Below are 13,331 nucleotides of genomic sequence, written 5' to 3' on the forward strand. Positions count from 1 at the left end.
GCAATTATACTCCAATAAAGATGTTAAAAAAAAAAAAGTAAAGGAGAACTGCTCACTGGCTATGCTTGATCTGAAATCACTTTGAATGACTTTTCATTTTCAATACTATATAGTATACCATTGATAAATATACCACAATTTTTATCCACTTTATTTTTTTCAAGGACGTTTGTTTTGTTTCCAGTTTGGGGCTATTATAAATAATGCTTCTGTGAATATTGCCGTCTGTCTGAGTCTCTTGGTGCACATGTGCATGCATTTCTATGGGCATGTACCGAGAACTAAACCTGCTGACTCATAAGGTTCTCAATCGTCAAGTTTAGTAGATAATGACAAACTGTTTTCCAAAGCAGTTGTTCCAGTTAACACTTCTATCAGTGCAGGAGAGTTTGCATAGCTTGACATTCTCACCAGTGTATTATTGGTAGTTTTTTAAATCATACGTAACCATACTGGTCATTTGTTTTTGCATATGGTGATTTGCATTTCCCTGACTACTAATTAGATTTATTCCTTTTCAGATGTTTTTGGCCATTTGGATGTCCTCTTTTGTTTAGTGTCTGTTCAAGTCTCGCCCATTTTTCTATTTACTGTTTATCTTTTCCTTATTAATTTGTAGGACTGACCTCTCTCTCTCTTTCTCTCTCTCCTAATTACAAAACTTTTTGCAAACATCTTCTACTCTGAGGCTTGCCTCTACATATTCTTAATGGTGACTTTGTTTTATTTTTATTTTTGGGTTAACAGAAGTTCTGAATTTTAATATAGTCTAATTTAGCTATCTTTTATGATTAATGCTTTCATTTTTTGTTTTGTTTTGTTTTTTCCCTTAAAATCCTACCCTAAAGTGATAAGTCTTTTCTCCTATATTATCTTCCAGAAACTATTGTTTCACCTTTAATCTTTAGATCCATAATCTACTTAGAGGTGACTAACCCCCACTACTGCTCTGCAGTGCCACTTGGTCCTAAATCAAATGTCCGTGTGTATCTGTATTTTTCTGAACTTTCTGAATTATTGTATCATTATCATAAGTCCTGATATACAGGTAAACAGTTCTCTCACCTTGTGTTCCTTCTTCAAGACACAGCTAGTTCCTCCCGTCCTTTATCGTCACCATATGCCTTGGAGAAACAGCTTATCCGTTTCTACGCACACATACCTATACATGTACACTCCTGGATTCTTATTGGAATTGCTGTGAACCCATAGATCAATTTGAGAAAAGAATTAACTCCATTTATTTAGGTCTTTTTTTTTAAATGTCAGCTTTTCAATTATATATATATAAAGCTGTTTTTAAAACAATATTTATTTATTTTTATTTATTTATTTTCTTTATTTTTTTGGCCGTGTCGGGTCTTAGTTGCGGCACATGGGATCTTCGTTGTGGTGCTTGGGCTTCTCTCTAGTTGTGGCATGCAGATTTTCTCTCTAGTCGTGGCACGTGGGCTCCAGGGCACATAGGCTCTGTAGTTTGTGGCACACGGCTGTCTCATTGAGGCACGCGAGCTCAGTAGTTGTGGCACTCGGGCTTAGTTGCCCCGGTGGCATGTGGGATCTTAGTTCCCCGACCAGGGATCGAACCCGTGTCCCCTGCATTGGAAGGCGGATTCTTTACCATTGGACCCCCAGGGAATTCCCCAGTTTGAGAGCATTAACTCCATTTATTTAGGTCTTTAATGTCTATCAATAATTTTATATACTTTACATAAATGTCTTGCAGGCTTTTGTTCAATGTATTCCTAAATATGACACAGTTGATGCTATAGTAAAAATATTTTTTAAACATTTCACTTTCTAATTGTTTGTAGATGATATATAGAAATTAAATTGATTTTACAGAAACCTTGATAAACTCTATAGCACTAATAATTTATTATTTTGGATTTTTTATGTTCACCCTCATATCATTCATGAATGATGACAGTTTTATTTCTCACAACTTGTATATGATTGATTTGCTTGCCTTGCCTCACTACATTTGCTAAGTCCTCCGCGACAGCCTTGAAAAGATGAAGTAATGATGGACATCACTGCCCTGATCCCAACCTCAAACTAAACGTCTTCAAAAAGTTACCATTAAGTATATTATATGCTATGGGTTTTTATTATAGAATATTTAAATATTTTATATAGAATATTCTAAAAATAGAATGTTTTCTATTTTTAGTTTGCATAGTTATTTTAAAGTCAGGATCAGATCGTTTCCTCTCTGGAGCCTCTGTTGTAAGCAAAGTTAAAGACAAGTGACAAACTGGGAGAAAATATTTGTGAGTTATAGAACAGAGGGCTAACTGCCCTGAAGAATTCTGGTCAACTTTGCCAGATTTGGTTTTCTCACACATAGTTCCAAACACTGTGTTCCAGGCCACTGCTGTCAGGAATGAAAGTTTCAGCAGTCCGTGAGCAAAAATAAGTTAGTTTTTTTGTAAAGCTAAATGTATTCCTTTCAAAGGATTGTCTTTTCTTCTGTGCATATATTCTCTCAAATTTTTAGCAATAAAATACTGTTTTTTTTATAATCATTATTATAATAGTGGTAATTTAGGTTTTTTTAATGTTCTTGTTTGACAAACTAAAATACTAGTAACTCTTTGCAGGTCCCTCTAAATTCTCTAATTGATTTGATTCTGACCCAATGCATATCAGTGACATTCAGGATGTTGAACAGGGCCTTTAGAGAGCGTGGAGAAGAAGGAAGTAAACCAGGGCAGTGAGACATCACAAAGCCAAGGGAGAAAAGGTTTCAACCTGGTGACTGTGGTTGGCTGTGTCAAATGCTGCAGAGAACTAAGTAAAATGAAGACTATAAAATATGTCTGGTGTTAGTAACAAAGAGGACATGAGTGATTCCAGTGGGAAGAGTTTCAGTGGAGCAGCAAGGCCAAGACTGAATGCTGTGAACTGAAGAAAGAAAGGGTGGTGAGGAAGTGGAAACATTGGCTAGTATGATTTTTCTGAGAAATTTAACTTTGAAGAGAGAAGGGTGTCTCAGTTCCAGTGTGACTATAATAGGATTTGGGTTGGTTAGTTGATTGGTTGGTTGGTTGGTTGCTTGCTTGCTTGCTTGACTGGTTAGTTGGTTGATTGATTTGTTTATTTTGAAGATGGGAGATGATTGAATAAGATTAGTGTGAACAGAAAAACCAGTGGAGAGACAGGAATATTGGAAATACAGGAGAGAAAGGAGATAATGGAGAGAGATTCTGAGAAGAGGCGATGAAGTGGAATATAGAACACAGACGGGAGGCTTTCCCACGGGCAGGAAGGGAGCCCATCAACCTTTGTGCATCATAAAATAAGCATCCAGGGCCTCAGCCTTGTACTGTGTAGCCACAGCTCAGCACTAGCAGCTGTGTGAACAGTGCCCCATACTTGTGCGAGGTACATCCTGCCCAGTCGTATGCAGCAGCCTAGGATACAGGTAAATATGTAAGTTGATTTGACTAGAATTTGAGAGAATTACCACCAAGAAGAACAGCCAGTGAAAGTCCCTCGAGAGAGAGCAGTCAACCACTCAGAGAGGAATTGGAAGAGAGAGACGTGAAAGGAAAAAGCTATCATCTTCTCTCCTCTCCACATTTCCCATGCCAAGTTTCTGTCAGGTTTCACCCTGTCTGTTTCATAATCACCCTTTCCATGTTCTTCTTCCCTTCATCCACCACAGTGTTCATTCTCTGAGTTCATTGTACACAGGCAGATTTTAGGAAGAAGCCAGTCTTTCAAACTCATGGCAGAACAAGATAGGAATTTAAATACTAAAAGACAAGATATGAACCTAAAAGAATGCATCCCTTAAAATGAAGCTTAAGCAGTTTACTGGTCAGTAGAAGAGATGTTTTGGGAAGAGAAATCTTTCTTGTGCCTGCATATACCTTAGAACCCACCAAGAACCATGGTGTTCAGTTTGTGACCCACATAAAAGCACCCAGCCAAGGGGGACATAGGATGGAAATCCATCCCTGGTGAGGATGATGTTGGCAATTTAAAATTCTTTTTTTTTCCGATTTAAATCAACACGTATTGAACCTATACTGTGTCCCACATAGTTAAGCAGCATTTCCCCAAATCTGTCCAAACATTGGGCAGTAGTCTGAAGAGGGAGATGGGGTGATGGTTTCTGCAGAAAATCTGTGAGTAGGATCCTGAAGGGCATTCACCAGTCAGAGGTGGTGGGTTTGTCTCAGAAGAACACTGCAGAAAATAGGGGCTTAGAGAAACTCAGTTAAGGTAGGAATCTTTGAAATGGGAAGAAGTTGGGGTAAATGTGCATGCAACTGGATCTGAATTCTACACATACTGACTGATACGGCCACACAATATTGTCAAAGCTGGGAGGACTGAACAGTAGCATAAAGGGACAAGATTTCTAACTTCAAAAAACAACCACCAAGAGGGTAATTTCCCTCCACTCAACATAACCACTTTTTAAGGCAGACTTTACTAGTTTCCTTCAAACAAATAATAAATTGGGTGCCCTAGAAAGGTGAGGTTTTAGTGGCGCTCAGACTCTTCCCAGAAGGAGGGGGGCGTCCAGTAGGTGGACTCAGTGAATGACCTGGATTCACCTTTGCTTCACTGAGTAGCGCTGCTGCCCCTCTTGGAGATCCTGCCACCTGAGCTCCGGGTGGGAATGGACGTTGTCTGCCTTGTTGAGGTAGCACGTAGTACGCACTCAGCTAAAATTTCCTAGATGTTAAATGAATGTTTCTTCCTGTGCTGCAGTAACTGGCTCTTTAGAGTAAATGGCAGAGGCTCCCCTGCATCCGAACTGGATTGAACTCCACTAGGAGCACTGCACGCTGGGAAATGGCCTCACTGGCTAGGATCCTCTGGGCTCCCTGTGGGTGGTGGGACCTTCATCCCTGGCAGGGCTGTGGAGAGAGTCTCAGCCAGAAAACCAGGCTGAGACGATAAAGGCTTTCTTCAGCTTCATGCAGGACAAGCATTGGCAGAGAATCAGAGAAAGCGGAGAGGGTCTTGCTCACCTCCATAGATTCTCAAACTGAGCACCTGTAAGATCATCCTCACCAGTAGTTTCCCAACAAGGAAAGGGTTTGTGGGCAACAAAGTATGTTCTTAGGCAGCGGTCAGTTGGTTTCCAAAAGCTATCAAGGAGTCATTTTAGAATCCCTTTGCACAGATATGTCCAGAACATTGACCAGAAGAGAGACGAGAAAGACCATGATGGAGAAATTTTCTTTCATATGTTCAGACCTCCTCTCAGCCGTGTGTTTGACACAGGTCCCTTAGAAACTGCTGCAGAAACTACTGGCACAGCTTATATGTAGGCATCCTCCGTTTTTATAATCCCTGAGTTTCAGTAAAACTATCTCCACTTCCACAGATGGCAGGAAGAATAGACAGCATAATATGCTGTCTACAGATGGGTATTGATTCTTTTTCAGTATGCACCAAATACAGCAAGGATTCTTAATCATTTTCTAAATTGTATAATAACCGAATGATAAATGATAAATACCTTAAAGACTAAAAAATACTTTCTCATCAAAATAAAAACATTACCCTGCAACTATGGGAATTCTACATTTTTAAAGGGGCTATTCCTTCAACTCTTCTTTTATTCCTAAATGACCCATTAATTCATTTGTTCATTAAAAAAATTTTATTGAGTACCAAGTAAGTACGAGGCACTAGGTTAGACAACTGGGATTTAGGATACAGAAGGCAAGGGGTAGGTATGGAATAGATTTTATTTATTTATTTTCCTTCCACATAAAATTTATACCTTGAGTTGTTTTCAGGAATATTCCATTCTGGGGTGAAAATGGAGAATTTTGGGAAATACAGTTGGTAGGTGCTGTTTGTACATGGGCAGTCTTTCTCCTCCGCTTCCTTCACCCGTACTTGCTAGGTGAAACCCATTTTTTCCCCAGGGAAAAGGAAATAATCTTGATCCTTCTTGTCTGTGACACTTGACTGTTTGTCTCCCTCGCAATGAGTCTGCATCTGTGAGGATGCACATTTAGTAGAGTCCAGCCCTCAGAGAACTCAAGGTTATCTTCATGATAAGACCCTATAATGGAAGACAATATGCCACCTTCAAAGTATCTTACACAGCCTCAGTGTTCTGTTTCAAAATTGTCTTTAATCAAATGAGTAATCACCTCTTCTAGATCAATAAAAAATATTATTAGGAAGTTGTAAGGACATTTTTGTTGCTTAATCATTTACAACCCCTCTTCAGCTTTCAAAAGAGATTTGAGGCTGCTTAAAATAGAAACCATATATGTCACATGGCTTTTAATTTTTTTTTTTTTAACTTTTTTTGGGGGAGTTTATTTATTTAGTTATTTAGTTATTATTTATGGCTGTGTTGGGTCTTCGTTTCTGCGCGAGGGCTTTCTCCAGCTGCGGCAAGTGGGGGCCACTCCTCATCGCGGTGCACGGGCCTCTCACCATCGCGGCCTCTCCTGTTGCGGAGCACAGGCTCCAGACGCGCAGGCTCAGAAACTGTGGCTCACGGGCCCAGTTGCTCCGCGGCATGTGGGATCATCCCAGACCAGGGCTCGAACCCGTGTCCCCTGCATTGGCAGGCAGACTCTCAACCACTGCGCCACCAGGGAAGCCCCAACATGGCTTTTAAAATAGAATAACATGAAGAAGTTGGAGAAACTTTATTATAGTCCTATTATTTCTTTCATAGAAGTCATATAAAAAGATCATGCAATGCTAAGGCACAGCAACCTTCCATTAAAGTCCTATTTTTTCACTTTGCATTGAAATTGCCTGTATGCCAACATTAACCAAGGGTCTACCGTGGGCCAGGCACTCTTCAGCACTTCACAAGCACTAACTTGTCTGGTTCCTGGGATATTATCATTACCCCTATTTTAAATATGAGAAAACTAAAGTTTAAAGAGGTTAAGCAGCTTGCTCGAAGTCACACAGCTTGGGAGTGGCAGAGAGAGTTACAATCTGGGTCTGATGGTCTCCAGAGGACTTCATTACTAATGAATATTTTAAAATAGCGGGTCCCATGCCATTAGTGGCCCGTGAGATCAACTTAGTGACTTGTGATGACTTTTCAACTGAATAAGATAGAATAGCAATGATCAGAGTTCATCCGCTGTAGTAAAAGGTAAGTAATATTTCAAGAAATTTTGCTTTCTGTGTGTGTGTATGTGTGCGTGAGTTTGTATACCAGACTGTGATGTGATACCAAATTTACTTCTAACTGTGAGTTACTATTTTAAACAATTCTAAAGCTGCTACACTAAGAAATACTGACCCTTATTCATGTTCCAAACACAGGAGGACAGCTAGTTTTTGTAAATCTGCCCTCTGTAGAAATCTTTATAGGAAGTTAAGAGATTTTACAATCTGTGACTCAGCATGCCTCTCCCTGTGTGAATAGGCTTAACAAGCCAAACCCCAGAGCCACACAGCAGAGAGTTTTCCTAAAATAGTCAGACCTGACTGGTCTTACGCCCAATTGCTCATAGTAAATCATTCATCGACCACTGCAGCAGAAGCAGAGAAAATAGTTCTTGCTTTTGTAAAAACAAAAATCCAGTGGGTAGAAAAGAATCCGAGGGCCACACTGGCCGCTCAAGGAAGGCCTAGTGGATGCAGCAGCAGCTTCCATGGGAGAACGGACACTGCTTCATCTGGCTGTTCCCAGGAAAGGGCCAGATGCTGCGCTTTTATGTGTTTGCTGGATCTTGAGGGTCATCATGACTAAAGGACTAAAGCTCAAAAAATCAAATAACCTACTCATCCTCTCTAACAATATCACTAAAAGCTTGGCATGCACCGTAACTCAGACATAGCTTTAGTGCCTGTAGCAAACCCCTGCCCTTTTACAAACGGCATGATTCGTTACACAAGGAAGGCCACCAGCCTTCACCGACTTTAGGAGAGCCTGGTGATCCGTCTGGTGGGAGAACACCTCAGTGCAAGGCAGCATTTGCTTGGAGGGCCCAGACCTCGCCAGGGTGTTTTCCCAAGAACCAGAGTAGAAGTGCCTTCATATTCTCAGCCTTCATTCCTCATCTTTACGTGGGGATAATAACACCAACAACACAAAGTTGCTGTTAGGAGTAAGTGAAATAATTAGGAAACACCCAGCACGCAGTAGAAGATGCTCCTCGAAGGTTGATTCTCTGGTCCTCTGCAGTATTAAAAAGCCCCGTAACCCCCAACCCAAGAAAATTCCTGGCCATGATGCCACCTTCAGTGGTGCGGTTAGGAAAACTTTGCCAACAGCCCTCGTTCCCTTCTATTAGTCATGATGAGTCTATACTGAGTAGACTACTACACTACTCTCTGCCTGAGTCTACGCTCTCCTTAAATCTGTTTCTGTGAAGTTTCATCTTGCACTCCTTTTTCCCCCCCCACCACTCACATTTTATACCCTTGACTCATTTATTTTGCAGCTGGAAGTTTGTACCTCTTAATCTCCCTCACCTATTTCTGTCCAACCCATACTCCCTTTTTTTTAAAAAAATACATGACTTCCAAATTTTTACTAGAGTATTTACAAAAACACCCACATCTCTTTATTTTCTGGAAAGTACTCTCTCAAAATTAAAAGAGTGTCTCTTGCATCTAAAATTCTGGAATTTCTTTGGTCATCCTATCCACAGATACAGTAACTTTGTAAATGTTAATTCTCTTTCCTTTCTGTGCTTTCTCATTCAACCCAGCAGTTGCTCAACTCTCATTCATTTTCTCTTACTTTCCCAGCACAAGAAGACTATTTTTAATTCATCCTCATAGAGGACTTATGCTCCTTGAAATGCGGGTTCCTGATTCCCCTGAGCAAGATGGTTAAAAATGGGCCTCTGGGGTCAGAGGGATGATTCAAATCTACCTGTGTGATTTTGCATTCAACTTCCCTAACCCTGAAATAGGAAGGATACTATCACCCACACATAGACTTGTTGAAGGAATAACTGAGATTAACCACTGTGCAAACTACCTGGCACACAGTAAGCCCAATGAGTGTGAGATGTTATTACTCAGTATTATCTCTTCTTTTTCCAGTGCGGTTCTGGATTTCACTGTCATGCACACTTAAACTCTCCTTTTGCATGTGTATTTTCATTATGTCACCTCAAATCCTCCTTATAAACGATTAATAAGTAAATAAATCCACCTATTTGTCCTGTTAGCTCATGGTTTTACCTTTTTGTTTCCAGGAGTGAACAGGTCTTTAATTTCATACAAAAGTAGGACAATTGCTTTGGTTTTGTTTACCGTTGCCTTCCTGAAGCAAATTCAAAGTGAGCCTTGATTCCACTCTTGGTGTAACTGGTGTTTGGTATGATTGTGATTATTTTAAATGTTATGAACATTAAATATTATTTTAAATATTATGAACATTTTTCAGAGAAACTGTACACTAAGAATAATGCCAGACAAACTCAACTCATAGCATTTTGTGAAAATTAAATGGGATAACACAAAAAGAGTTTGGCCATATTAACAATTTCTTCCCATTACGTAAGACTTCTATCCCCTCTTTCACATAGATTTTGCACTGACCGAAGGAAGTACAATCACTCCTTTGTGCCCAAAAGGATATTTTCCCTGTGGGAACCTGACCCAGTGCTTACCCCGTGCATTTCACTGTGACGGCGTGGACGACTGCGGGAACGGAGCTGACGAGGAGAACTGTGGTGAGTCCTGGGCTCGGCTCCATACGGACACCACCCCTTGTGAACCTCCCAAAACTGGGGGTGGATCAAATGCTAATGGTGATGAAAAAGGGGAAAAGGGGATTTGGTATTCTATAGGGAATCCTGTTGTGACACAACTAATTGCTCCCCAATGGATTTGTGATAATTACCAGAATTCTCATATATAGAGGTTGCTTAAATCAGAAATACAGTATTAGAAAAAGTTGTATTTGATGAAAAAATAAAATTATTTAAAGTTCTACTTGGATACCCATGTTTTAATTTTAAATGGCTTACTGTGACCACTTCCCTATGGCTTGGTAATTTGGCTCAGCTGAAGGAATATCCTTAAAGTGCAAATGGGCCTGCCTAGAGAATTAAGTTATTCAGTAGACCCATATCCAGTGCCCATTGTGTGCTCTCCAAGTCACCAGGACGCAGCAGGCTCAAGGGAGACAAGCGTCTTGCCCTTATGTGGTTCACAGGGACCATGTGAAGAAGGAGGACGGTAAACTTGTACATAAACAAATTAAATAATTTCAGAGAGTGATAAGTGCCATGAAGTATATAGAACAGGATAATGGGATAGAAAGTGAGTTGGGGGAAAGGCTACTTTAAAGATATAGCCAGAAAAACCCTCTCTGAGATGATGACATTTGAATTGAGAATGAAATGAAAAGAAGAAAGAAACCATGAAATATTCTGGCAAAGTTCCAGGCAAAGGAAACAGCAAATGCAAAGGCCCTGAGGCTGAATGAAACAAGACAATGTGTTTGTGGGAAGGAAAAGTCTGATTGGCTTGGGCGGAGTGAGCAAGGATAAAGAGGGTAAAGAGGTAACGGGTCAGATCATGAAAGGTCTTATAGGCCATTTTAGGTCTGTATATCAGGACTGTACATGTCATCTAATCTAACCCGTGTATTTTTCTCTCGAAGAAACTGAAGCCAGGAGAGGTTGACATGTCTAGTTAGTCACAGAGTATACACTAGAACCCAGGTCTCCTGAATCTGAATGAATCCTGTGTGTTTTATACCACACAGAACTGCCACTCCTTGGCACTGCCCAGCTAGCAATCAGAGGCGACAGCAAAGTCCAGGAGTGCCAATGTGCATCTCTAGAATCTGCTCTCCTGCCCCTGGGAACTCATGCATGCTCCCAGCACCGCTGCCTTCACCACCTGTGAATCACTCCTACTTAGCCTGTAGGGTGCAGTTTAGGTGTCCCCTCCTCCCCTGAGAAGCTTGGCTTTCCCAGCCATGCCTCCCCACCCTGAAGCTCTACCCCAGGTCTAGGACAAGCACCCTTTCTCTCTGTTGCCATAGCACCCTGGGCATACCCGGGCGACCGTACTAAGGACTGCCTTGTCTTTACACTGTACTTCTCTCACTAGACATAAACTCCTTGAGGAGAGTTCTTATTTGTTTTGGTGTCACCAGATCCTAGAACAGTAGAGTACAATCAGTGCTCGTGATGGGGCAGCTCTCTGGATGCCAATGGCAAGTCACTCAAATTCTTGGCCTTTCCTCTTCAGTGGAAATCTTAGACCATGCATGTTATCTACCTCATGAGGGTGTTAGGAACGCAAATTAAATAATTCATGTAAAGGCATCAAATAGAATGATTTTAAAAACCACTGAGGTTATCAGCAAGAAATAAAAATAAACTAAAATTTTCAGAGATCAAAGGGACCTGCGGGCAGTTATTTAAATTTACTTTTCTATTTGTATGAACTTCAGTGTCATACATCATATTGTGTGTTTTGCCACTTTAATAGCTTATGCTAAAGTAATGATGCTTCAAAAATCAAGCCTTCTTTTTAAAAGAATACAATTTTATTTCAAAAAACGGAAAACTTGGCAAATAAGCAGATTGTATCATCTGACAAGTTGAGAAAATATTTTTCTCATCAGGACTAGACAGACTTTATTAAAAGGAACTTGGTTTTTTCCTTATTAAAAAGGTCAGGTGACATAAACTTTGTCAGAACTCATTACATATATCAAGTATGTATCTACATACACGTGTGCATATGACAAAATAAAATTCAGATTATATTTTCTTCTGAGGACCTCAAAATTAAGATCAAACATTTAAAATGTCAGCTTTAGAGACAGGTGATATTTTTCAAGATGGACACACGTATGGAAAATAATCATCTATTTTCATTATATATTTTATGATACACACATTTAAACTATTTGTAATTGCAGAAAAAGACAAGACTCCAGATGTTTGCCTACCTTTTTCTCCCTTGTTATCTTTCTATTACTTAAACAAATTTTAAAAATTGATTTCATGATCAAATTTTTATACTTTTGTTTTGTAATTTGATATTTTATTTCTAGAATAACTGACACATGTTCATCGCCGTGTGTTTCACAGGAGACACTAGTGGATGGGCGACTCTGTTTGGCACAGTCCATGGAGATGCTAATAATGTGGCATTAACACAGGAGTGCTGTAAGTAGTATTGGTCTGAAGACTCAGCCTCAGCTTTGCGAGCAACATTATTTATGGGGCATGGATTTATATGGGTAGTGTGATAAATTCCCTTAAGAATTTCAATTTCAGTTCAATGTATTTCAGTGGTCAACTGGTCTATTATCTGTTCTTGGGACTGAAAAGATGGAAAGAAGAAAACAACATGCTCCATTCATGCTCATTCTATGTATTAGCCTGTGAGTGCAAGAATACATAGGTACTGAATACTTGTGACAAATAATAAAGATCTTACTCCCTTTGGTTACTTTCTTTAATAAAGATATTAAGCACCAACTACTTTCCAGGACCTATGTTAGGCACTGAGAGTGCAAGGATGACTGAGGTCCTCAAATACCTCACACTGTTGCAGGAAAGACAGACCCTTATAGAAGCAGGAATGATACAATATTTGTGCGAAACTGAAGGAAGGACGCTTGCACAAGGGAATGTGGAAGCCCTTTGGGAGAAATGATGGCTGTGCCAGGGATGGGGAAAAATCCACAGACAAGGTGACATTGAGATGGACTTGGAAGTCCTTGGATGGAGGGAAGGGGAAGAGGTGACAGGATGAGCAGGGGAGTTTGATCAGCAAAACAGTGGGGTCAGTCAGAGCCTGCTTCACATTCGTTCTAGTACACGAGGTGGAGGAGCAGGAGCTGGACCCAGAAGGGTGGAGCCAGCGCACAGAGGGTTTTGGGTGCACTCTCTGGAGTTTGGCCTCTATCCCAGAGATAGAATTATATCTCTCTATATACACAGATTATATTATATGTTAATCTATTATTATATGACATATAATATGTATATACATAGATATAATTATGTACGTGTATATACAATTACAAGCATACATTAGTATGGATACATAATATATGTATATAAAGTCCATATATTAAATACTACCCTACAGTATATTATGCACTTTATAATACCAGGTTATAATTGCCACTTATTATATACTTTATTATACACAAATATATCATACATAAAATTAGAAATTGAAAAGAGTAAACTAAAAGGATTAAAAATAAATATAACTGAAAATTCTAACATTCTCTTCCGGAACCACAATGGGTCATCTTGTACACATGCCATGGTGGAGATCACTGCTGTATACAAGGGGCAACCACCAAAGTTGCGAGCTTATTTCCATTTAGTGAAGAGGAAGATGAAGTGATAAGAAGTGTATGTGAAAATGATTCT

At 39.9% G+C, this 13,331-nt stretch overlaps 1 protein-coding gene across 1 annotated transcript in view; it reads left to right on the forward strand.

Annotated features, from left to right (window-relative positions):
• The window catches only part of RXFP2 (relaxin family peptide receptor 2), a 66,523-nt gene that overhangs the window by 7,149 nt on the left and 46,043 nt on the right, over positions 1-13,331 (forward strand). The window contains exons 2-3 of the mRNA XM_036831676.1: positions 9,501-9,647; positions 12,030-12,107. Of these exons, the coding sequence (XP_036687571.1) occupies positions 9,501-9,647; positions 12,030-12,107 (225 nt within the window). The remainder of the gene's footprint in view (positions 1-9,500; positions 9,648-12,029; positions 12,108-13,331) is intronic.

This window comes from Balaenoptera musculus, chromosome 18 (assembly GCF_009873245.2).
Source record: "Balaenoptera musculus isolate JJ_BM4_2016_0621 chromosome 18, mBalMus1.pri.v3, whole genome shotgun sequence".
In the NCBI taxonomy this organism is placed as follows: Eukaryota; Metazoa; Chordata; class Mammalia; order Artiodactyla; family Balaenopteridae; genus Balaenoptera; species Balaenoptera musculus.